The 27,096-nt window shown below is 35.6% G+C and overlaps 1 protein-coding gene across 2 annotated transcripts in view; it reads right to left on the bottom strand.

The window, feature by feature from the left end:
- ROCK1 (Rho associated coiled-coil containing protein kinase 1) overlaps positions 1-27,096 on the bottom strand; it is a 94,179-nt gene that overhangs the window by 35,145 nt on the left and 31,938 nt on the right. For both annotated transcript variants that reach the window (XM_082316706.1, XM_082316707.1), the window contains 15 exons: positions 23,967-24,048; positions 20,165-20,265; positions 19,200-19,337; positions 17,810-17,985; positions 14,835-14,919; positions 12,814-12,958; positions 12,387-12,525; positions 11,417-11,508; positions 11,033-11,192; positions 8,339-8,405; positions 4,260-4,348; positions 2,612-2,660; positions 1,904-2,039; positions 1,443-1,534; positions 1,068-1,314 (listed from right to left, as the gene is read on the bottom strand). In XM_082316706.1, coding sequence (XP_082172832.1) covers positions 1,068-1,314; positions 1,443-1,534; positions 1,904-2,039; positions 2,612-2,660; positions 4,260-4,348; positions 8,339-8,405; positions 11,033-11,192; positions 11,417-11,508; positions 12,387-12,525; positions 12,814-12,958; positions 14,835-14,919; positions 17,810-17,985; positions 19,200-19,337; positions 20,165-20,265; positions 23,967-24,048 — 1,798 coding nt within the window. The remainder of the gene's footprint in view (positions 1-1,067; positions 1,315-1,442; positions 1,535-1,903; positions 2,040-2,611; positions 2,661-4,259; positions 4,349-8,338; positions 8,406-11,032; positions 11,193-11,416; positions 11,509-12,386; positions 12,526-12,813; positions 12,959-14,834; positions 14,920-17,809; positions 17,986-19,199; positions 19,338-20,164; positions 20,266-23,966; positions 24,049-27,096) is intronic.

Genomic DNA, 27,096 nt, shown 5'->3' with positions numbered 1-27,096 from the left:
AAGTCTTCCTAAATCTTATAATTTCCTCATTAATTTTAAATGTGCTTTTAAAAACAGCTGTATGAGTATTTGAATTACATAAAGGTACTTGGGTATATACCAGCAAAGCACCTTAACCCTACACCCTTCAGAAAAAGATCCTGTTCCTGCAAGCTGCTGAGTTGGATGTGGTCAAAAACACATTTTGAAGTGCACAGAATAGTCTTCTCATGCCATCTGCACCCAACGCTTGCAATTAACAACAGACTGGATCAAACTACACTCAGTCATTTCAGAGGAACTTTACAATCATTCAACTTAAACTGATCTACTATATTTGAAGCACAGAAAACAGGCAACTTGATTCTTGATAGTTCTTTCTTTGTGCTAGCAAAGTTTATCTTAAAAAAACAAAACCAAAACCACCCAAAAGTCCTCAACAAAAGATTGTGCCTCATAGAATTTTCAATACTGCAGACAGATGGTTTAAAATGACAAGTTAAGAGGCAGGACCCATGAGCACAGGCACGGTCACAACCTAATGTATCTAAATAGTTTCTACTATGAACAATCAGAAGTACAAAAGGTAAAAAATTCCAAGCATTCTCAAAAAAGAGATTCCACATCTGCACCCCTCACTACGCTCTCCATCTTGCTTATAAAGTAGAGTAGAAGCATCATAAAAGAAAATAAACGCAAACAACAAAATAGATTTCTCCACAAATGAAATAAGACAAAGTGCAGGGTACAACAACTTGGCTAGTGCACCAAGGCAGTAAGACAAGACTGTTGTGTCTTCTCTAGCATTGTATCAGCTTTTCGTATTTTTGTACCACTGGACTCCGACTTTTAGTCAGGGCAGCCCCATAGACTTACAATCAGTGGTTTCCCATTCTTTGATTTTGATACTCTCCCTCCCAAGAGCTGCTCAGACATGATCAGGAAGCAAGACGCAATCTTCAGAAATTGTTCCATTAAGTCACACTCGGTTTGCAGGTTGGCTTTCCTCCCTTTATGTAACTGTACTTTATTTAATAATGTCGGGTTATCACAACTTTTTTGGTAAAGTATAAATACAGAAGAATTACCCTGTAGTTCTCCAATCATTTCAGATCCATGACTTCTGTCCCTTCGTTCCGACTCCAAAGCTGCTTGCAGTTGGTAATAATCTTTCTCCACCTGCAGTTTCGTGCTTTCTAGAACTCTGCACCTTTCCTGCAGTTCTCTATTCAGTGATTCTACCTGACTTAATGACTTGCTCATTTCTGTGTTACCCTTTCTCAGTCTTGCTGCTGTATCCGATTCTGTCCTCAGCAAATCATTTGCTTCTTCTAGCTGTTAAAATAAAACAGACAAGATTCTCAAATATAAAAATGAATGGGACCAGTTTTGTTATATCTGAACACTCAATACTGCTTCTCAAATCTAAGAAATAATGAAGACAATAAACAGAAGAAACATACTTGTTTTTGTAATTGTGTTATCTTCTCATTTGTAATTTGTGAATGCTGGCTGATTTTTTTCAGGTCTTCCATCTGATCTTTTAGTGTGGACACTACAGAGAAATTACACCATTAATACATCAGATTAAAAAAATCCTTAGTGTTTTTTTTTTTTTACACAAACACACTCAAATAACTTCTTGGCATATAATAGGTCTTTCATTGACTTTTTTCTTCTTATATACATTTTTAGGTCAAATTCTGTGCTTGCAGAACAACAATGCACACTATAGAGAAGAGAATTTGAAATAAGACAAAAATATTGTTTTCCCGTTAAAACTCAAATAAACTCAAAATTTGTGTTCATTATTTGAAAAGATCCCTTTAAAGTTGCATAGCGCTTAAGATGCTAAAGTAGCAAATTATTCTCCAAAACACTTTATACACCTCATCGGTGTCAATATTTGGACAACATAGCATACCTTCATTTTCCACATTCCGTCTTTTTTCATTCTCTTGTTCAATTTTTCTTTGGTAGTCATTTATCTTATGTTGCAATACCATCTTTTCCTTCTCAATCTGAGACACTGTTGATTCCAAGTTCTTTCTTTGATTTCCCTAAAATTAAAAGCATTGATATTTTCTATTTACATTTTAAGGAATGATCCCTAAACCAGTATCTCTGCAACTAATTAATCAAGGAAACTGATGCATCATTTCCAGTGAATGAGTTTCTGGCTTCCTTGAAAAGGTTTTCAGAAAAGATGGCTTTTTTAACTTCTACATGATAAATTTATGGAATTACTAGAAAAGTTATCGTTAATGTGACTATATGTAAGTAGCTATTAGAATTATTATTAAAAGACAAGGACTCAATAGAAAATAACCTGTATATTAATTTTTAGACTCACTGATTTTGATAAACTCCAGAGAAATTGTGATGAGCAAGACTAAGCAAAACATTTAGCAGAGGAAACAGAATTCAGCGTGACTTGCAGAAAGAAAAAGTTTTTGAAAATGCATACAAATAAAAAGATATCTCCCAATGCTATGTGTTGAAATGTGATCGTTTGGTCTCAAGTTTAAACTCAGAACAATTTTTTTAGTCACAGAAGCAATATCTTAAATCATGAAAGTACTATCCACATTCTTTACCCAACTAAGAAGGCTTCAGTGAGGAAAAAAATTACCTCTTCATCCAGTTCTTTCATTATCTTGTCTAGCTTTATGTTTGAAGATCTGAAAATTAAAAAAAAATCATTTAAGGAATATTTGAGAAGGATATATTATACATCGTGTTTTTCTAGTGAAATAATTTGGGACCGTTACTAAAGTGAATATTTGAATTTTGGCTAATGCTATTTTGTAATAAACATTTGAAACTGAAGAAAACAATCAATCACTGGCAATAAATTGTAAAATATATTATTAAGTATTTATCAACTTTGCTGCAGATTATATATGCAAAACTTTAGGTGCTACATTTTCTTCCTTATTCTGCAAATGTAAAAACACTGTATGTACACGACAAGCTATCATTAAAGTTAGAATACCCTGGTGAACTGCTAAAACTTCCTCTTGTTGTGAAGTTTCCAAACACCTAAAATGGTTCATTAATTCAACAGCAGACAGCTCCCTACTATGGATAAAGATATTTGAATAATATTATTTAAAAGTCTCTCTGTTGAAGCAATGTATTAAAACATAGTACTATACAGAGAGTGAGGTTAAGTGCATAGTAAAACCTCAGTTAACTGGCAATAACATTGCATCTTTGTAGCTAGCTATCCTTTGTAGCTAGCTATTCTTTGAAGAGATAACAAAAAGGACCCAGACGATGTTACCTGGCCGGTACAATAAGGAGCAGTTACAGCAATGTATCCTATCTACTGACTCTGCAGTAAACAGTATGACGTATCAGAAGACACACCATTGTGCTCTGACAACTCGAGTAGTACTGCAGGAAGACAGTTACTGAATATCTTTCAAGCAACGTACGTCCTGCTTGTGGAAAGCAATCAGAACACGTAAACAGTGAAGTTGTGTGTAAGTAAGCAACAGCGTCACACAGTCTAAATTCCCACCGGACCATTTTGGCTACCAGCTCCCACGTAAGTAGCTTGTACAGCTACACACTATGGTCCTAATTCACAAGCCTAAATTCTTCCTATATCCTATACCTAGTGTTGCCTTCTGGCTTTATACAGGCCTTCAGGACAAGACTTCAAAAGGAGCAGCTAACTGAAGGGGAATTTAGTTTGCATGGATCTGAGTAAAAATTTCTGACTATCAGAAAAGAAGAATCCCAACTGTTTGTTCATGAGTGCAGCTGCAAGAAATAGGGAAATTCTCATGTAGCTACTTCTTCAACATGGTAGAAGCAAGACTTTAGAAGCAAATAGATGTTCTTATCTATCAGTAACAGGAAAAAAAAAAGGAATGTGGTTTTCCAACAAGTACCAGACAGTTAATTTTAATAATCCAATATATGTCATATACACAGCATTTCACGTTTTTTAAAAAATCAGCATGATCATTGTGAACCTCAGTCCAATAAAACATCTGAATTCACAGATATGGGGTAAACTCAAACACTCAAATGTTCAGAAAGAATGTGTGTTACACGGGCGCCAATGAAAACAATACATTTTCTTCATACTATGTTCAAGAAAACCATTTAAATATTGTTTTAGAATGACTTAAACCTGTGCCTGGAACTCCCTTGGAGAACTACAGTACCATTCTTAATGTTATTCTGGTAATCCCTAAAGCAGTAATACAGAAACGAAGTGTTAGATGTATTTAAATTATGTAAACAATTAAAGTTCAAAGTCTCACCTGCACTTTTGCTCCATTTCATCTTTCAACTGCATTTCATTATGTAGTTGTTCTTCCAACTCATAGATCATCTTCTGCATATTTTCCAGCTTTAAATATATATTTGTACATGAAAGAACATGCATTAAATTTAAAAACTTCAAAAAAGTTTTTCAGAATATTCAGTACTGCTTATGTTGCATCACAGCTTACTCACTTCTCTCTAAACACTAGATTTCTACCTTATTAAAATGTGATCCCCCCCCCCAAAATTCTAAAAAAGTTAATTACAAGAAACAACTTTAATATTACGCAGTTTTATCATTTGAACACACATAAAATTTTAGGGTTCTGAATAGTTCCATCAAAATTCATGGGGCTAAGCTAAGTCAAATCCTCCTTGTTTTAAGCATCTTCAGAATCAGACTAAAGATATTACTGCAAAGATGTAAGAAAGCATTTTAATTATTCTCAAAATTTCTTTTTCTAGCATGAACAACCACATGTATTTTGCAACACATCTTTAAGCTCTCAACAAGTTCAGGAAGCAGAGCCAGGCCTGTCAGTTATTAGCAAGGGGGGGGGGGAAATGCTCTATTTAGTCAGAGATAATTTTTATAGCTAGCACTGTAATAAGGTTTGAAAATAGTAACACACTTCAGATGTTAATACAGAACATTACTGTATAGCATGTACTGTTTGCCAGCAAGATAAATTCAGAAATTCACTCTTTTCATGTAGTCTCAAAATATCTACCTTCTACTGCATCTCTGGGCACGCTAATCCCACTTCAATGTCAGTAAAATCCTCAATTAACAAGATGGTGTCAACTTTGAGGAAGCTCATTAAGTCAAGCCCATGCTGATTCACTCTTTTAAGCCTTTTCGCTGCTCTTGTCAGGATTTCAGCCTTATTTAGGTTTCCCACATTTCCCTCAACACTCTTGGAACTGCATAGAGAACTACACTCCTAACCTAGACTCTCTTCAAAGCAACATATTCAAGTGGTTCTGACCCTTTGCTTTCTCGTTCCTTGTTCTGACGTCAAAAACTCTTGACAATTGCCTGACTCCTTTTGCACAGTCATCCCAGGAAAAGGAGCAACAGAACAGTTCCTCCTACGTCTGTCTCTTCCTTTTTTCCTTTTTGCACAAAATATGCTTAGAGAAACTAGAACTGCTCACTGAGATCATGAAAAGGAGACAAATTACATTTGTCTCCATTCTTTCTTGACAGCAACAGTAAGTGTTCTCAACAAGGACTGCCCTCTGTACAGTCCTGAACTCAGATTTCAGTTTAGAGACGTATTATAGCAAGCTTTATCCATATTAAATGACAAAGTTACAGGTGAGATTATTTTAATTCCAGCCAGGTGTTTTTCTTACTTCCTACTTTCAATCTGTTCTCCTTCCCATTGTAGTAGGAAATAAAGCATGGAGCACTCAGGTGCTCTCAAGAACTGGAGATTGTTTCTCGTTTCCTCCTTTTGCTTTCTTCCATGTACTTAAGCTGCTCTGAAGTTTTCAGAGGAAGAACACAGACATGGCGACTGAGGACTAAGCAGAAACTATGTATTTTATATATTCATCACTCTATTCTATATATTTACTGCTACCTATCACAAAGCCTTGAGAGAGCAAGGAAACACTGGAAGAAATAGACTTCTCAGCACTTACAGACCAGCTCTGGAAAACCAATTACTGGTGTGACACAGAACATAACACCATGTGGATGAGACAATACTTGTAGTCAAAAACCACAGAGATGGCCTCTAAATCTGAACTTTGAGGAAAAAGGAAGGAGGACCAGTACACAACACATCAATCTCCTTGGTATGAACCACTGAGAAATCAAGAAGCAAGACTATTTAAAAGCTTGCTCTCACTTTAGTAAAAAGGGACCACAACTAATGCACAAAAATAAAGGATAAAGAAGTTTCAACATAATTGCTCTTCCATTTCTTGGTTACTCATTTTACAGCCCTTCCAGACAGGCTGCATAACAGAACTAAATGGGATGGATGAGGAACAGGTCCAAAAAGACATTTGGCAACTGAGGCATTTCTGTACTGACTCTTACTAGTTTGGACCTCTGTTGCATCCTCTTGCTTCTTTCTGCTGTGGATGCTTTATAGTGCTGTACCCCAAGGGGCCTAAGCTTGCTGAGTAGCCTAATTACATTAGTACAAGACAACAGGCTTCCAGAGAAGTTTTGCACAATCTGATATCAATAGACTAAATAATACCTTAAGAAAATCCTGAGTTACAATGAACTCAGTATAAATGCATTCCTTTATGTTTTAGTTTGTTCTCAGTTTCCATTTTGAGTAGGAGGTGAGGGAGGAAAGGAATATGGAAAAGCCTGCCTACAGCAGAAAAGCAATGAAAAATCCGTCTGGAACTGCCATACTTTTTTTTTTTTTTTTTTAAATCACCACGGCATAGTGTGTCTGGTTTTGCACCCTGAACCATGAAGAAAACCAAAGATCCAGTGCAAAAGAATCTGTTAATCTCCTCTTTCTTAATATATGAATTGTTTACAGGTGGTTATGGTAGCACTAAACCAAAGTAAATAATCAGATCTTCAAAGAGGTTTGAAATTCAGCTAAAGGACATTGAATTCCATTTTTCTCCAACTTCATGGCCTTCTGTGAAGTTTTACACACTTGCTAAATGCAATGAATTTCTTGGAAATTTCTGGCACTCAGTCCCTCACAGAAAACACTCAATACCATGCCAAAATGCAGACAGACCAGGTAACATCTTGTGTTCTATTTCCAGAACTAATTAATTTGCTAACCATGTGTCAACATTACCGTTTTCATTGCAGCATGTAATGAAAGAAAAACAGCTGAGAAAGAACTGTGGGGTAAAAATACCTTGTAGTAAAGACTAACATTTATTTAAACCTCTCTATATCACTCATATCCTTCCAGAGCTTCACCTCCCAAAACTGTTAAAATCACAAGACATTCAAATACACCTGACAATATGGACAGGACTCTTGAGGGATCTTTGACTACATGCAGGTGCCTGTATCCCACTAATTATGCCAAGTCCATTCAGTAACTCTCTTCAGAGTCAACCAAAGGCCAGCACACAGCTTTAAGTGTCTGCAAATATTTGAAAGTCTGGCTCTGTTTTTAATTTTACCTTATCAACAGCCAAATGTTTATGAGGAAAACACAATTTATGGAACACATCAACATACATAAAGAAATCAAGACACTTCAATGGTTAATAAATTCAGTTAGCCCAATAAAGTACATAATCAGTTCTCCTGCCCTTTACAAATTTTCTCTGGGTAATACCATATATCATTAAAACCTTTATATTGAAAGTTTAAGAGAAAAGGGAACACGCATCGATACCTGCTTCTCTTATACTTTAAATAGAAAACAGAACAAAATACTAACAACATAAATCATAGTCAAAGCCAAGAAGATTTCTTTCAGAGTTACTTATCATCTTTTTGACAGTGTTTTCTGCTGGAAAGAATGTAATTTGTAAAATATCAGACCATTCTACGGGAATACTTTGAGTTACACCAGAACTTACACAGAATCCAAGCAGGCCTTGTTTCCAACACCTCAGCATACCTTCCTGGAAACCTGACTGCCAAGAAGCTTGAGAAGCAGTAACTGAATTCCCAAACATTTCTTGCTAGGTGAACTACTCTATAAATGCAGATCCTCCATGCCCCGATTCCCAATAGCTTGTGGGACACCCTTCGGAAGGAGCAGAATGCCCAAGCTTGGTACCTTATCTGCCACCTTCCACTTAGTTCACAGGTAGCCCAGCTCCAGAGTTAAACTGGCGGGTTGCTGGAAAGCCCAAGCTTCCCGTCACACTCATGTCCACACTCCATGATTGCCACAAAGCCAGCATACACCTGGGATCAATAAAGCACTCTAAAAATTCGTTTTTTCCAATAACTTTAATAGGCAGGCCTTACTAAACAGTTAAAATTTATGTGTTGGTTTCCCATATTTCAAGCACTAAAATAATTTGAGACATTTAGTTCTCTAAACTCTAGTTTATTCCATATATGCAACAGATTCTTTGCTAGGATCTAACAAAGCTGAAAATCAGTGAGACATACCACACTTTTATCCACACTGGAGCCTGTTCTGTTATCATTGGAATTTTCTGCAGAGACCGCTAAATACCTGTAACAAGATTTACAAAGTTTTATTTTAAGAATCGTTCAAAAGCAAGGTTATGAAAAAACAGAATACCATCATCCTAAAACATAACAGTCAGATTTTTTGCTCCAAAATGTGGAAAAACAAATAGTAACATAATCAGATTTTTCATTTCCATATTTATTATAAGATTTAAGCACATTTAATTGAAAACCTCACATAATTTATTGTAAAGGGTAAAGCAGAAAACTGTAGTTGAAGACCTCCAGAAAAAAAGGATTTCTGCCAAATACTAATGCAACCACTTTTCTTTTTTTTTTACTAACCATTAAAAAAAAAAAAAATCTTTGCTTTCCATGGTTACAACAGTCTCATTGGCTTCCATCCCATAAATATTTACTCAGGCACTTACACAGCAAGTAGCAGCAATGAAGCAAACTCTGCAGAGATTGTGTAACTTCCAACAAAGTTACTAAGAGTTCCATACACAAAAAGTTTGCCCTGAAGCCAGTATTCTTATTTTACGTAAGTGTTTTCTAAAAATACCACAAATTTCTATTTGTCATGATTCTGAAAAGTCAGGTAAATAAATACAAATTGTTATCTTCAAATTCCTTTGCTATTTGATGTGATATTCTTGGCCTGATAACTGATCTAGAGAGACATAAAACACTTCTAACTGCATCAGATTATGTGAGGAAAAACTCTCCAACACGTGAACTGAGGAAGATGGACACATCTTTTTTGTTTCACATGCATATTTTCACATATACAAAAACCTCTTCAAGAGATCAAGGAGGGTAAAACCAAAGACCTCTCCAAAGCCAAAGTCAAATTAAACATCAAGACTACTTTCAGACAAATCAAATGACAAAGAGGAAATGGAAGAGTTCCCTACAGAAAAGGACTTGCTGTCTTGAGTACAAGAAGCCACCATATTTTGCACACCAGGGCTGTTGAGCAGTAAGAATGTGATATTTAAACAGGCACAGCACCAGCTCCATCCGCATCCAGAAGGGAACACCACAAAGTGTTCTCAGCTAGTATTCCAAAATCTCTGTTATAGGTGAAGTTCAATAATAAACAACCATATTTCCCAGTTTACAAGCAATGAGATTGCAGCTGTAGGAAGTATTCCAATACTAAAAGACTACTACTTCCTTTAAGGACAGAAGTCACATCATTTTCCTAGATTTCCGTTTCTTTAAACTCTCCAGTGTACATGAATAAGATGAAATCGAAGGAGGGCGGAGATAAATGTGCAACTGTTTTCTAAATATGCAATTTTTTTAATGTTTGAACTATTTTTGATACGAAAAGGGAATAAAAATTAGGATTACAGATTTAGCAAGTATGAATGGTTGCTTCAGAATTTTCAAGGCTATCACATCAGCAGAGTATTATGGGACAAAATTCAATTCTAGGACAGCATTTTAGTTCTAGTAAGCCTACAAAGTTATGATAGTATTTAGTAGCAGAGTTCTTCAATGACAGCAAAACACAGCCACTTAGTTCTCTAAATTCCTGATACTGTCCCCCAAGAAGGAAGAGGGGGAGAGAAGAAATTTTGTTATTAACAAGCTTCTGTATGCTACTTCACCTTCTTGATAATATAATTCAAAAATCTTCCTGCAAGGCAAAAATTAAGACCTCTAAAATTCTAGACTAAAATCAGAACAGTAGGTGAAATTCCTGAATTGCTGAACTCACACAAACCCTATGCAAAGCTTGCAAGTCCTTCTACGCCTTACTATGCAAAAAGCAACAACAAATCCAACTCTTTGCAGAGATGGAAAGAATTTCACCACAGGCTTGGAAAAGTGGTTCCTCTTCCATCCAAGGACGAAAACCAGATTTATTTCCTTTAAGGCTTTCCTATCCAGAAATGCTATTAAAATGAATAGTCTCTCTCTGACATGGTCTACTAGAAGTTTCAGCCCATTTTAAGCCTGACTGACACCCACTACAACTAAAAGCAGCTTTCAAAGTAAGAAAAAGTTATCGATATTTTTGAATGTAGATATAGCTGTCCATAGTGCCTACAATAATAACGACTGTTGGAAGTATGAATTAATATAATTTTAACTGATGTAATTTAAAGTCTTCTAAGCAACAGTGAAAATTGTAAGACATCACAATCTTACTCTGCAGTGGATGAGTACTTCAGAAAAAAGAAAAAGAAAAATAAGTAGAAAATATTTTATTTCTCGTAAGCCAGGGTTTAATTTACCACATGCTAAAACACTGATGTAAAACTATGGAATCCTCATATACAGCTCAGGAACAGTAATTCGCAGTGAAACAAAGTGACATTCATATCCCTGATTCATGACTCTACATATATAATTCAGTGCTCTGCAGGCAGCTCTGCCTAGTAGCGGCAACAGTGGATTTTTCTTGCTTAGCTTCTGCCATACCACTATATAATATTCTTAATGCACAATAAGACATTCACAAATTCGATGTGATATTTTAAGATACTGATGACTAGCAGTACTGGTTATCATTACCAAAATATCAAAAGAGTATCATTTATTAGGATTCTGAATCATTAATAAGATTCTGAAAAGGCTTGTACCTAAATACTAGTTAAGAGTCAGAAACAGTGTTGACAAAAGAACACACCATTAGCTTGCTTCCTGCATACATACCGACGGTTGCTGTAGTACGTAAATCCTACAAAAGGAAGTTGGTTGCCCACAAATGCTTTTGGTATGGGAAATGTTTCTTCCTCTCCTTTGTCTTCTTCCAGGTCATCAAAATTACTAGTGTCAATGTCACTACTTAAGTCAGGCACAACTGGTGCGACAGCTAGAAAAAAAAGCAGGATAGTATGATAACGATCATTGTATTACTCAAGTGACAAATCAAGAATTTTTGGGAGGAATTTCTCTTTGATGTCTAAGAAAATCTCTTTCCCTGGTACAGAATAAATAAAACTTTAAATTCCATTAAAAAGAAATATGGCAGTCCTTTTGCTAACATAATACATAAGTAAGTCAGATCACTGTCTCTGAGAAAAGCATTATACTCACTGTCTCTGAGAGTTTCCCAAGCCCACTGATCGTTTTTGAAGAAAAGGTGCCGTTTAATTTCTTCTACGCCATTTCGTCCTAGCCTCACTTCCCTGTTAAAGAGTATCTTGGTTAAGCATGGAAGATTACATAAATTATTCTGAAGGAAAGACTCATTCTAAGGCATAATCTAACAACAAAGACAAAAAATTACCTCTCAAACTAAGGTAAGAAATAGACATTTCTCAAAGTTTTCATATGAAGATATCTATAACAGCACATCAGCTACATTTCAGAACACAGTCTGGTTTTAAGTCTGCTCCATAAGAAGTCCTCCTGCTGCTGTTTCCACCATCATGGACTGGCTAGGCAGCTGCCAAGCAGCAGCAAGGTTCCGCTCTTTCTAGTTCATGCTGTTGTTTGAATCCCATTGCAGCTCAGCAAATGCGGTAGCCCCCCTCCTTCGTAGCAACAGTTCTCAAGCAAAGCTTACGCTTATGTTAATAAGTAGCGTGGCCACATCAGGAGTGTACTCAACAAAGTGAAACAGACCTAACACCCACATTTCAGATGGGCTTCCTTTGGGCTGACTCCACCCTGATCCTGAATGTCCACTAAAAGCTAGGGGCATTCCTGAAATGCACCTTTTGCTTTAGCTTTATCCAAAAGGAATCTGTTTTGCATGCCCCTCAACACCGTGCAACACAGACCAAGGTAACAGTAGCTGTTGCTAAGAAGTAACACTTCATATTCAAACTAAATTTATAAGGTAGACATAGCCATAGTAGCAGCACTTCCCTTCCCCCAGTATACGTGCTACTACCATAAAGAGCAGCAACAACCATTGGTGACTCCTCTCCCAAATGCTCACTTTCGTTGAGCAGTTTAGAAACCCACACAAAACAAATACAGATATATGTGTTTTTTCAATATGAGAAGAAATTCTCTTAACGAAGGCTTACTTTCATTTTGACTAAAGTTTAAACCTTACCTATCAGTTAGAAAGGCACAAATAAGGTTTTTTGCTTCTTTAGAAATCTCATTGTCATCAGGGAAAGTAAGGGAGTTCTTATGGTTCATAATCTTACTGTATGTTCCAACCAAAGAATCTGCATAAAAAGGCGTATCACCTGAAAAAGCAATGACAAAATTAAAAAGCAGATCAAAAGTGTTGTAGATTCGATTTATAATATTTGAACTACATATGCAACAATGGAAGGAACTAAGTGAACAAGAGGCAAGGACAAATGTTTGAGAACTGTGCCAGAATATTTATAAAACATATTCTATAAGTACCATGATCAGTAAACCATAGCTTGTGTCAGAAGAGTAATAAATTAAACAGTTAAAAACAACAGTGATTTTAACATGGACTCTAGTTAAGTAGTGTAGTCAATTCTGATTATCCTACTACTCACCTACAAGCATCTCATACAAAAAGACTCCAACTGACCACCAGTCACATTCTCGCCCATAGTAACCATCACCGCCCTGGGACTTCAATACTTCAGGAGAGATATAGTCTGGTGTTCCCACAGCCGTATCGCATCGTACCATGCCTTCCTACGAAGAGGAGGAAAACAGTCACGCCCGAATATAAGATCCAAAATTGCAAGCCATTTCCAAGCATTTACGCAGTCTAAGCAACATCAACAGATCAACTTTTGTCAACAACTGTTCTTTTTTGAATGGGCATTTTAACATTTTTAAATTCTAAGCTACTAAATCCAGAACAAAGCACCAGATTTGTCAAATACACTGAAAGTTACTTTAAAAAACTCAGTTAATATCCAAGAAGTAATCAGAATTGCATCTAGGCCCTGTAAACACTGCATAGCCTCTCCTGCTCATGCCAGTATAAATGTGTCATATAGTGACGGGATGTACCGTAAACAGGGAAAGCTCCTCTGTTAGCACGAATGGGTCAACATCAGGGATTTTGCTGACATGATCAGCTAAAGTGCAAGTTTTTCCACATCCAACCAAATATACTTAATGCCAGGAAGACTAAATGTAGACAGGGCCTTGAAACACTAAGCAGACAGACTTCAAAACAGGTAACAGGTGAGAAGAACGTTTGACATTCCTCACCCCCCTGAGAAAGGGCTGGCAGAACAGAGATCAGTCACACTGGAGCTGGCACGTAGAATGCTGAAGCTGCAACCACATGCCCCTTTTTCCAGTGCCATTCAGGCACTTCTGAAATAATCCTATGCCATTTCTAGAAATGAATCAGTAGAAACACTTGCATAAAAATATATAACTAAGCAAAATATAACAAATATAAATCCAGTGTTGCACATGCAGCAAATCCAGAATGCACCTAAATTAAGCTCCAATGCTGAGCAGTTTCTCTCCCATAGAGTAACCTTTCTCTTTCAAAAGACTAGAGGAACCCAAGACTAGGCTCAAGACTACCCAGCTAGCTTTGTTTAGAACAGCACAAATGTAATGTGTTGTTGACACAAGTTTACTTCTGTAATGCTAATATACAGCAAAGTTTCGTAACATTTTTTCTTTTCTTTTTTGGCACTTACAGCTTAAACACTAGGATAATGTTTTTCTGTATGTCAAAATTCCTCATTGTTAAGAACACAATCAATCAAGGATAAATCTGTATTAAGTCAAAATAAAGCCAAATTTTGTGTCAGCTATTCCACTGAAGTGGACTGTTAGTGACTTGAGGCAACTCCTTGAATTTGTACACATGACCTGCACTTGGTTTTCACTGGTGCTTTTTACTTATGGCAAGGCAGCTAAATACAGTGATTTATTCAAAGCTCCTGGAATATGTTGAGAACACAATGTACATATTACACAGACTCTATTAAGTACCCCACGTATTTCAGACTGTTTTCCTCATATATACATGCAGGCTGACACAAACCAATCAGTTTTGTGTAGGGAAGAACAGTGCTTCACAGTATGTGAAATACTGTTGTAAATTTTTTTTTTTTAGTGACCTCAGGATATATTTTAAAATATAAATAATTCTGTGACATTCTTTAACCTGTTTCCTTCAGATTTGCCCTTTTGCTACATCACCATATGGCTAATAAGTACAATTGGGATTCAGTGACTTGTACATCAGTTTTGATTCTTTCATTACTGACACACTATATAAAAATAATCTCACTTCTTTGCATTAGCTTTTGATAACCAAAGACTTACATAATCCAGAGGATCTAGAGACAATCAAAGACTTGACTTCAGAAAGTTTCTCTAGGGAACAGTACAGAAGTTGATACAGTCTCTACTTCACGAACCATTTCCACATTGTACATTGTCATTGAATAGGATGTATAAAGAATAGTAATGGGAACAGAGTGGAACTTCCGACTCTTCTCAACTAGCTAAAAAGTTTTCAGTATATTTTCTTTTCACTGTTAAATATGTTTTCCTTTCACAAACAGAAAAGCTTAATTAAAAACATGTTTACCTTGTTCATCTTCATACAAGTACCAAAATCTGCTAGTTTTAAATGACCAGCTTTATCTAGCAGCATATTATCAGGCTTCACATCTCTGAAAGGAGAAAGATATTTGTTTAGAAGTACGTAAATCAATTTAATTTATGAAAACAATAATAGTCAACTATTTTTCAGATGCAATATTGCAAGGAAAAACACCAACATGAAAGCGCCACTATTTCCTCCATTTTTTTCTGCTTTCTCTAAGTATCTTGTCCAACACATAGACTGCTGAACTGCAACATTTAAAAAAATTATAATGGATGTAGGAATACAGTCTTAAGTCACCATATTTAACAAATCTGGACATTAATGTTGAACCTCAAGTTCCTAAAAAACACTCACTGGTTGAAGTACCTCTCCGCTAGGATCCAGCTACAGAAAAAAAAAAATCAATTCTGGTTCTGAGTTAGCTATCTCAAACAGACCTTGAAAACACAGCTTCTTCTCTGTACCACTTCTATTTTAAGGGAACAAATGGATGTCATTTTCAGAATTATATTAATGTGAACAAGTATTTTTCCATGGCTCAAAAGGGGTATTGCCTTACGCCCTTTTCCACAAAGTACCTCCATTATAGAAAAAGTTTTCATAAAGTAACTCATAATTATTATTAAATATACTGAGGCAGAATAATAGCAGGAAATAATTATCAAGAAAGCACTAACATGAATTTCAGGAGAAAATATATGTCTGGGACCTCAAAGGAGAACTCTGCCCATAACTGTGAAATGAACTTGCAGTGGAAATGTATCAGTATAATCACAGAATAATTTTGGTTGGGAGGGATTTAGTAAGACCCCTAGTTCAACTGCCTGATCAAATTACAGCTAATGAAGTTAGATTCAACTTCAAAGTTATATTAGGCTCCTCAGGGTCAAATCCAGTCAAGTTTTGAATTTTTTTCAAGGATGGAGATTCCACAATCTCTCTAGGACTCTCTTCCACTGTTTGACCACCCTCAGAGTGAAAAAATATTTCCTAATGAATAGCTAGATATTCCCTTGCTGCAACTTGTGTTATCCATGGCCTTTCATCTTTTCGGTGTGCAACTTCAAGTCTGGCTCCACCTTTTCATAAAGTCTTGCTGGGCAGCTGATGACCGATGCTTTCTGTCTCACCTGAACACTGTTCATGTTGTTAATGAAAACATAGTGCTGACCCCAGTATCAGCCCTCTGAGGAATTGCTGGTAGCTGACTGTTGGCTGGGCATTGTATTACTGAGCACAACCCTTCGTTCTACCTATTCAAACCGTATCTTTCAAACGTGGCTACATCAAAAACCTTGCTAAAGCCAAGAAAAACAACACACGCCAATCTCCCCTCATCAGTGGAGCCCATCATCTCATCACAGAAAGCAATTGGGTTGGTAAGGCATGCTTTACCCTTGGTAAATCCATGCAGGCTGTTCCCAATCACCTTCCCATTCACGCGCTTGGAAATGGTGTCCTTAGAATTTACTCCATAAGATTCCCAAAGACTGCCCTTAGGCTGATCAGCCTGCAGTTCCCCTGATCCTCCCCTCCTTGCCCTTCTCAGGGCAAGACGGGTGTGCCATTTGCTTCTTTCCAGTCATCAGGAATCTCTCAATTGCCACAACCTTTCAAAGGTAACAGACAGCAGTATCATAAGGATACTGGTCAGCTCCCTCACGACCCTTGATACATCCCACCTGGTGCCTTGGACATGTGTACGTCCAGTTTGTATAACTGGGCCTCAGCTTTATCTTCCTCTGCCACAGTAATGCTTCACTCTCCCAAGCTCTGCCACTAGGCACAGGGACCTGAGAGGCCTGAAAGCAGACCTTATCAACGAAGGCTGAGGCAAAGGCAGCAGCCTCAGCCTTTTCCATGTCCTTTGTCACTAGGTCTCCGATCCATTAAGCAGTAGGCCCACATTTTCATCAGTTTCCTTTCATACCTCAGATTTGAACAGACTCACTCCGGGGGAAAGCAAATTCCAAAAAATCTGCTGGTGTCAAAATAATCTAAATTTTCAGGAAAAAAATTTGCTGTGCTGCTGGCAGCTTCTAATGCCTGCTTTCTAAAGCTTGCAAGACACATATACAAATAGTCCATTCAGCCAGACAATTTATCCATTAGATGCAGCATAGCTACCTAATTAATGATGCTCTAGCTCCTACTCAAGCAACGGATTTTTTTTTGCTTTGCTTTTGCTTTTTTGCAAAAGCTTACGCATTAACACTCATCTTTTGGCCAAATTACAAATTGAGAATTTATATACTATGTCTTTCTCAAACTCTTCCTGTATTTTCTGTCGAAAAAATTATTCTTCTGCTCCTAGTTAACACAATTGAAAGCTAACAACAGATAAAAGTTCAAATATCAAAAAGAAAACTTCTCAACCTATCTGAGCAGTGACTATGTTTCACTTTAGGGCAAGCACATAATATGAAACTAAGCCAAGTCCCTTTGCTCTGCACCTCAATTTTCCATCTTGCCCCTTACAAGAAAACATGTGGCTGGGAGATTTTCCTCACATTGTTCACAGGTTCTTGTTTAATGGGTCACTGATGCTTCAGCTGAGGCTTCAAATGCAGAGCAGAGAATTAATACTACCTAACAGTGGATACTACTACTATCAAATTCCCAAAACAGATTTTTCTAATCCAAAGAAAAGAAACATTTTGGGGTCAACATGTTCATACCACTTAAGTTCTTGTACCTTTTGGTAAAGTGGGACAATTTTATTACTCCCAAACTGAGGAACATCAGCCTGCTGAAAACCTTTACTTTGACTGTATCACTTTAGATGTGTAGTTTCTGATGGCAATAACCTTTGAAGTTGTAAGATGGAATAATTATGTAATGATAATGAAGTAGTACCATCATAAATTTTAAAAGTGCCTAAACAATTACTGAAGTCATTCTGGCAGCACCAGAAATAAAACAACACTATGTAACAACACTTTTTTCTTTTTCACCTGTGTATAAAACCCATTGAGTGAATTGCATCTAATGCAAGTACAACTTCAGCAGTATAAAATCTTGCCCATTTCTCTGGAACATCATAGTTGCTCATTAAATTCACAAGGTCCCCACCAGGCATGTATTCCATCACCATGTAAAGGTAACGGTCATCTTGGAATGCGTAAAATAACTGTAAAAAGCAAATAAACAAAAAACAAGTCAGTGAACGTTGCAGTTATCTTTAATCTTTTGCCAGTTGGAAATCAAAGGAATTTCTGCACAAACTGATTTACAGAGTAACAGAATTGCTACAGCTACTGCAGTAACTTTGCATCATCCAGCACACCTCCTAAAAAGGAATTAATCTCTAGAGTAAATTTCAGCCAGATCTTCTGTCTCTTTATATTACAATGGAAGGAATAGGGTCCTGGTTACAAATTAAGAGTAGTTAATTTGGTGGAATAAATTTTGAGATCATTTCAAAGAATGGTCATTGCATAAGGGGACAAAATGCTTCCTTATTCACTGGAATGCCAGTTGACAAATATGTAAACATGAAACTACTGTATTACAAACATCTGCCCTATTCTCTTTGTGTTGTCACTAAATATTTATTATTCTATTGTCAATGTATTTATTATTTAGAAAGTGAGCCTAAATTTTAAACAATTCAGTAAAAATATTTCCCTTACAGTTGTCAATGCTCTGCTCAACATGAGTAGTGCAAGTAGATTTAAGTTTCCTAACTTAAAACTTTTTGAAAATTAGTAAAGTACTATTCTGGACAATCACTCCCAGACAGATAGTAATGTAGTTACCTATTTGATCTAGGTGAATCGTGAATGATTTTGTTTAATTCTAACCTAAGACAAGAATTTACATGCTTAAGGGTAAGAACAGTTTAAATGAACAAGTTAACATGTGCACACACAATGCATGATGATTGCTTCAGGCATGCTCCTTATAAACTTCAAAGGCAGCAATGCCTCCAAAAAAATTGTCAGTGATAACACTGAAATGAGGAAAAAATAACTAGAGCGGGCATAATTTGCAGTCAAATATACACACAGAAATCAGAATATACAGAAGCTGCGTCTTAAGTGTATCTTTCTGGTATGCTGGATGCCTCAAAGAAATACTACAGAGCAGGCTCACCAATATATATCTGGCTAAGAATTTTAATAACAAACAGAATAGCTTATCTCGTAAATGTTATGACAAAATACAGTTTTGAAGCAAGTGCAGTATCCGCTATCCTAATGTTAATAATGAATTTCCCTAACAGAGTGATACAACCAAAAAGGGAATTTGAAAAGCTAAAAATGAAAACATGTAATTCCAAGTCATGCAGTTGTAACAAAACTATTCTATAATGACAATATTTTAAAAAGAATATCACTATACCTGAACAACCCAGGGACTGTTGGCAAAAGCCATAATATCCCTTTCTTCCCAGAAGAATGCAGAATCTGATCTTTTTATCATCTCAAATTTGCTCAGAAGCTTCATAGCATACACTCTCCTTGAGGATTTATGCCTTACCTATGAAGACAAATGTAACATACAGAACACAGTAGTTTGCCACATTAACACATGAAGAACGCCACTGAATATATTACTTTTCCTGCTTCACTATTTAACAAGTTTTATAAGACTCTTCACATTTTTATAAAGAATTATGTACTGTAGGTCTACAGAATAATTACATTCTATTATCTGACATTATATGCATTGCTTTTAAAATACTTGCTAGAACTATTCAGCATAGAAGTCCACAGGCATAACAGTTGCTTTGTAATTTGTCGGTACGTGTCTTTAAAAGGACAAAGACTGGCACCTATTGAATACTATAAAGTTAAAACTATAAGCATTTTCCAGAGTTCATTAGCAGAAACGTATACTTGCTGCCATACTTCCAGTTTCTCCCACCAGTTCTCAATTCATTAAAGCAGGATGAACAAGCCTGGTTGCTAATCTATCACAAACAACACACATCATCTCTCATCTGTGAGAACTATGTCCACAAAAATCCGGTGTTGGTCCTGAGCTGGGAGAAATTCTTCTAGTCCTGAAGGTTTGTTCAAGTGTCCATGTATATAGTGGCAAAAGCTAATTTTCTTGATTATGAGGAATACACATTCCATTTTATTTTAAGCACGACTACAATGCAGAACAAGTACTTGTGTACTTTGAGAGTACTGAAATAGGAGTTTCTCCAAAAAATTTCCATGGAATAAAAAGAAATAAAATTTCACTGAGCTAAAGGCTATAATGTTATAAGACTGCATCTTCTGAACACTATTCAGAAGTAGACGCATGAGCAAATACTACAGGATACATTCAAATGTACAAATAGAAACACAACTTACCAACTGAACCTCCCCAAATGCCCCTCTACCGATCACCTTCACCACTTCATAATCTTCAGCTTTCATGCGCAGATCTCTCATTTTATTTACTGTGTCTTTATCTACGTAAAAGAAAATTCACATTTCATATATAATCTATTTAACTAAACCCATTCATCTCTTTTCAATTTTTCATAGTTATTAGAAGATGTGCTGCTTAAAGAGGGGTCTTCCTTTTGAACCTACCTTCTTATTGGAAACCTCTCTGCAGAATGCATGACCTCATTCTCATTACCATAGTAACCAAAACCTGACATAAACATAATGCAATGACTGTCCTGTACAATCAAATTAGTGGAGATCTTAATTTGGGAATTTCTTTTAAAATAGTTACCTGCAAAAAAAGCTATGAAAAAATTTCATATCCAGCATGATCTTGCTTGTAAGCTGATCAGTATAAAAAGATTATTTCTGGATAAAGATGTAACACATCTGAGAAAATATCATAAAATACACATACGAGACACTTGAAGAAACTATTTAAAAAAAAAAAGCTTTCACTTTTCTGCACTTTTATTATTTCTAATATTCAAAAAGTAGATTTTAATTTAAAACATGCAATGGGAATCATTGCAATTATTTATATAAACCTGTCATTCTATAAACTACAATAATTTACAAACTCCCAGTGGGCAGATATTCTAATTCCAAATTTGGTCAAAGATTAAAACAGTCTATTTTAATCCATGTGGGTCAACACAGGCATGAGATTACATGGAAAAGCTTCATGCTTCAGTATTTCTAAAAGCAAGGAACATCTACTAAAACAGATATGCTTCTAATAATTTATTCAATTATATTTGATTTTCAGAAATAATATTCTGGACCTAAAAGCAAAGTTTAGAAAGAAGTAAGGACAGGGGAAGAGAAAGGAAGAGAAATGTCTTTTTTTAAGTTCCTATTTTTAAAAAATTATTAGGCAGGCAACAGAAAATTACTATTAGATTTCTACCTACACTGACCATTATCTAAAACAAAAGCAGCATATGTACAATTAGAATTCAGTAAGATTTTATTACTGCAACAGGAACAAACATAGCTTTGTTTGAATAAATACTCCATGGCATTACTGTCTAATGTAAAGCCATCCCTTTACAATGCTGCATACCACTAGCTGATTTCAATAAATTATATTAAAATTGTAAATTCTGACAAATTATTTCACACAAGGATCAAAATATTCAGTAATTTAAAAAAATAATGCATTGCCTCATTTGCCCTGGTGAAAACTGATGCACAGTGGAGGATGAGTAAGACTGCACAGAAGTAAAATGCAGCAATTCTCATGGCAATTATTTTCTAGTTATTGTTAACTTACTGCTTAGTAATCTCGCAACAGGAAACCTCGCAAAAGAAAACTAGGCACAGTATGAATGCTTTAAATGGTTTTCAATCACAAGCCTCGCCTATGGCCAAAACAGAATTAAGGAAAATAGATCTGAAGAGCAATCTAAACTAAAGATTTTTAAATAATGTAAACTGGGTTTGAGCAGTTGCAAATTGCAATTTACTGCTTGAGAGACATACTAACACTCGATTATCTTCAGACAATATGTTACAGTAACAACAGTACTGGAAGTTTGACCTCCATATACCAAGATCTGTTAAACAAGGTTTATCAGGCTGCAACATATTTAAATAGGCAGTTTCTTTCTCTCACTAACAGTGGAGGACGCGGCCAGCTTACACTGTACGAACAGGTGGGGTAGCTCCCATGACAAAAGACCATGTTCTCCAACCTGCCCTGAAGTTTGATTATAATCTTAGATGCTGTCTTGAAACAAGCTGAGTCCCTGCTGCAAAGTAGGGCTCTCAACCATCTTTAATATTGATTTCTTTATTCTTTTAATTCTATATGGTAGAACATAAATAAGGTTCTACATTTGCAAAAATAACCCTCACAGCCTTAGGCAGTAGAAGCAGATTTTGGAGGCTCCACAAATATACAATATAAGCCAGAGAAAAATAAGAGGGATAAAGACTGGCTTATAGGGCAATCACTTTACAAAATGAAGAAAGCAAACTCCCACTTTATTTGCAATCTAGAAATTCTTTTTAAAGTTCTAGAATAATGGTGCAAACTGTTTGGACAGCTAATAATGCAAAAAGATATTTTAAACAGCTTTCTATTAGAACTAAAATAAACATGAAAATATTCCTATATGTCTATTTTTTTTAAATAGAAATTCGAGACAAACTAGACTTCACAGTTGCCTCTAAGGCCACTACTCGCACATCCACAGCTTGCCTTCATATTTCAGCAAACACAGCAAGATTAGTGTTCTAAAGGCAGTTTGCAATGTAATAATACGGTCTCTTCTCCACCTTCATATTACTTCAGGTCACATCTTACACAGTATAAAATTTATACCTACAAGATGTTCATTATCAGACTGTAAACGTAAGTTTTCTTTTCCTTCACTCAGCCCCAATTGCAAAAGTGAAGCTCTTTGAGACTCGCTAATGATTTCACTATTCATAAAAATTACATTCAAATTATCTGCTGCAACGAGTATTTCCTTTGCCTAACACAACTTCTCTTTTCTCCAAGAATTTCACCACACCTTCTCTGTAAATAACTGAGTATACAAAATGTGCATGTAACACTGTGTACGGTATCAAATATAATTTGAACTGTGAAAAGTTAAACAGAAGATTTGAACTTAGGCCTTTCAGCAACCAGCTTACGTGCACGTGAGCCATCAACTAGATCTAGTGGATTCATATATTCCCATAAATGGGGAATAATATAAAATAGAACCCACAAATTCACTATCACTGCTTACAGTTGCACCACGTAAACTATTTGAAAACACCTTGGAAACAGAAATGAAAACATAAATTTCTATGAAGCAAAGACAAAAATTTTTTTAATCAAATTACTTTACATTTGCCACAAAAGCCATTTATTACAACATTTAATTGAGATGCTTACGCCTGTAAAAATCTAATAACATTAGTTTAATTTTAAGGTTTGCTCATTCAGTCCACAGGCAGAAGCAAGTCTCGAATCAGCAAACGTGTCTGCCATGATTTCCAGAATTTGTCAGTTTGGCAGCCCTTAGAAAAGGCTTAACTCTTAAATGCATTTTTTTTTTTTTTAATAATTATGAAAATTATGAACTATGACTGCTACCAAAAAAAATCAACTTTATTCATTTAAAATGTTATTACAGAGTAGAATGTGCAGGAAATCTGGTAGCGGAAAAATCTAGTGTAAATACAGAGAAGAACTGCAGACACATCAGCTGCACGCACAAGTAAATACAGCAGCTATGCACTATAAGAATTTCATGGGATAATGAAAAGAGACCTTTTATAGCAAAAAAAAAGTCTACAAAACACATGCTCCAGTCTGTCAGTGAACAAATTTTTAATATGATTTCTTGACACTGTATACATGTCATGTCATTTTACTGTTAATTGCTTATGATATATTAGTACATGAAATTACAAAGCAAGTTATAGGAATCCAGAGGGTTATCAAGAACAAAGATAACAAGCCTTCCATTTAAAAGGCTTTGTGCCACTGAAAACAATGCCATTTACAGTGGCCACAAACTTGGACATTCAATTGCTGGGGATTAGATTTGTATAGGGGATATAAATAAATAACCAGACTCTTAAAACAACCTGCACCTAAAAACTGAACGCACCTCAAATCCCTAGATGCCTTTCAAAAAGCTAGAACCACTTTTATTTTTTATTTTTGCTGGTATTTATTATCTTTTGTTATTTAGTAACTGAAACATTAAATACTTACACCTGTTTAAGAAGTTATCAATGTTTTTGTTTTTTCTTAAGGCAGGAAAATCCAAGTCATATACCAAAGCATCTAATCCATCCTGGGGGAAGAAAAAAAAAAAAAAAAAAACAACACACAAGCAAAATTAAGTGTTTGGAAAAATAATTACACATTCTGCTAATTGAAGAGACAAGATAAAAACAGTTGTCCCTATCAATTTTCCATACAAAGGAAATCATTTGCATTTATTCAATGATTCAGTTAGCAGTTACATGAAACAGCTGTAACTCCTACACTTCCATTGGACTCTTCAAAACTTAATTTCCATCCATCCCTAAACAAATATAGTTCTATGAATTATTAATTATCTTAATTAGCACCACATTTACATGAAAAAAATTATTTTTTCCAAATATGAAAAGAACTTATAGCAGTTCTAATGAAGTTCAATAATGCTAAAAAGTCACAACATATCACACAGTAGGCACTTGAACATTAAGTGGCAAGTGGCAAATAGGATAGTAATGATAGTAATTTAATTCCAAGAGTCAACCCCCACATTTTATTCATTGAATTCAGAGGGAATTTTCAGGAACAAGATATTGGCTTTACACATTCTAACTTAAATCTAGGAATGAACAGCCACAAGCCCACCTGGCATTACTACCACAGAATACATCCCTATGAACAAAAACAAAACAAAACCCACAAAAAAAAAAACTACAGAAAAATACAACAACAACAACAACAACAAAGAAGATAGTTTTAAGGTCTTGTTAAGTGTCATAAACTTCCCAACTTAAAGTTTTAGTCTAACTTTTACAACAGGTATACATGATTCTTCAGTGGATTGTATCTTCTCAGAGAAAAACTGAACGAGATATTTTGGTTTAAAATCACAGATATGGTATCTAATGAAAAATGATCAAGTATTCTAGGGAATTATATAACAAAGAATCAAATAGCATTAGGGAGTCTTCTTTTTCAACTAGGTAGTGTTTAAGTGACAACTGCAAAAATAGAGAGGAAGGTCACAAAATACAAATTGATGGATGTTAACAAGCATGCCAGGGAAAAGTACTTCATTTACTTGTCCAATTCGTACCTATGTGTCTATGCTATCTGTTATTGACCTGTTGGGAGTGAGATATTAGACCAGACATATCTTTGATCTGATCAGTTCAGATCTGATTAGGCCTAATTTGACTGTTCTCAGCTTTTATAAAATTATGCAATACAGCATTGAAAGCTGATCTATCAGTCTTTGACCGCTACATCCATCAAGTAACTATGCCTGAAGAAAAGCTAGAGTACAAGCTTTTTGAAAGCTTATTTTCCAGGAATATATTTTAGAGAACACATCTGATCTAAATTAAAAAATTATTCTTTGATCCCTCACTTCAAATTCAAACCTATTTTCCCCCTCAGTCTATAGGAGACTTTAAGCTATAAAAAAAATCAAATGCTATCCAAATGAAAATTATTTATAGGCTTGCAGTCCTCACTTTTAAAGTATGCGAGATAGAAATTATTTACTTCAGATATAATGAGAATAAGCAGTAAAATCATGCTACAATTTGAAAACCAGGGTAGGGAAATAAAACTACAAGGATATTCAGAATCACTTTAAAGGCTGGATGTTTTTAAATTTGTTCATTTCATAAAAACATTCCTGTTTTAAGTTACCTCTCCATACAGTGGCTTAGTTTGCACGAAGAAATATTACAATGAAAATGGTAAGAATCAAGAAAATCATCACAATATTTTCACAGCATTTCAATAGTCAGGTTTTGCATCTTGAGTGTATTAAAGGATCATCTTTTTGGACTTACACTGATGACAAAAAAGGAAAGCAAACGGCAATGAAAAACATAATGGACTACCTACTTAATGGGTCAGTAATATAAAGAAGAGAGTAAGAGGCCAAGAACAACTTGGACTCAAGGCAGATGTAGGAATAAAGCTATGTAGGGTAAGTGCAACTTAGCGAGAAATACTTTGTAACCTACTAAAAGACACCTTTTCCAAAGATACATAGTAAATATCCAGGAAATCCACTAAAGAATTTAAATTCTTTGGTGAATTCAACAGAGAAACCATAACTGCTTGTACGGCAGCACAAAGTGCACTGGTAGCTCTATGCATTGGGCCCCATGCTGTGAGAAGCAGTAGGCAAAGAACATCTACGAGGCTGCTAGCTCACATCCAGGGATTTTTAAAAGCAGATGAGTGATGGTGATGAATTGCCAAAGTTCGGGGTCCACTCTGCCCTTAAGCCTTCCAATCTGTTGAGTCAATCAATTTGTCCAGGGTCACAGCTAACACAGAAAGCTTTTCCACACATCAAGCAGAAGCACAACAAAATTCTCAGAATCCTGGTTTGCTCTGGGGCAGTGCAATTACCTGGTTCATTTCAGGGTTTGCTTCGAAAGCTAAAATTCAGTCTTTTTGTTTAGAGGAGCAGAGATTTTAAACACTGAATACAACGATCTAGGACAAATGGGAATATTTACAAAATTTTAACATCAATCTTACTTTTGTATAATACTTTTTCTTTCAGAATATTAAAATACAAGCCTATGCAGAAAAAGGCAAGAAGTACAGAAAGTGTCATGGTTTCATTGGTCTGTCAGGCATGTTGGGTATTTTGTTGTGTTTCTTTTTAAAAGCCCTAAAATAAAGATGAAAAATAGTACACAAATTCAGTTTTAACAGGCAAAAGCAAATTTCAATATTGTTTAATTCAGAATTCACCCTGAAAACATCGCCTTTCAGATCTTAGATATGAACTCTTTCAAGTAAAACACTTAAGAAAAAACTTTGAAATACAGATTCAAGCTATCGATCTTGCATTCATTTCAAATCACACTTCAAAATCTGGGAAACAACATCTAAGGAAGCTGCATGACAAGAGTTTCTTATTTAAAAGGCTCTTCAATAATCAGCTCCCCTTTGCTACAGTATCCACAGAAGAAACTACCCTGGTTCAAAACTTACATTTAAAAAAAGGTAGGGGTGGGGTGGTGTCCCTACAGTAATTAAAACACTTGTAAATCCTTAACTCTCAAAATCGTTAATTTCTTCAACTGAAGTATGTTACTGAAGAAAAAATAGCATGGTACTATTTTAATGGTGCACTGCAAATAGA

This window comes from Platalea leucorodia, assembly GCF_965183815.1.
Source record: "Platalea leucorodia genome assembly, chromosome: 1".
Taxonomy (NCBI): domain Eukaryota; kingdom Metazoa; phylum Chordata; class Aves; order Pelecaniformes; family Threskiornithidae; genus Platalea; species Platalea leucorodia.
The sequence above is the reverse complement of the archived record's forward strand: the minus strand, read 5'-3'. Positions and strand labels throughout refer to the sequence as shown.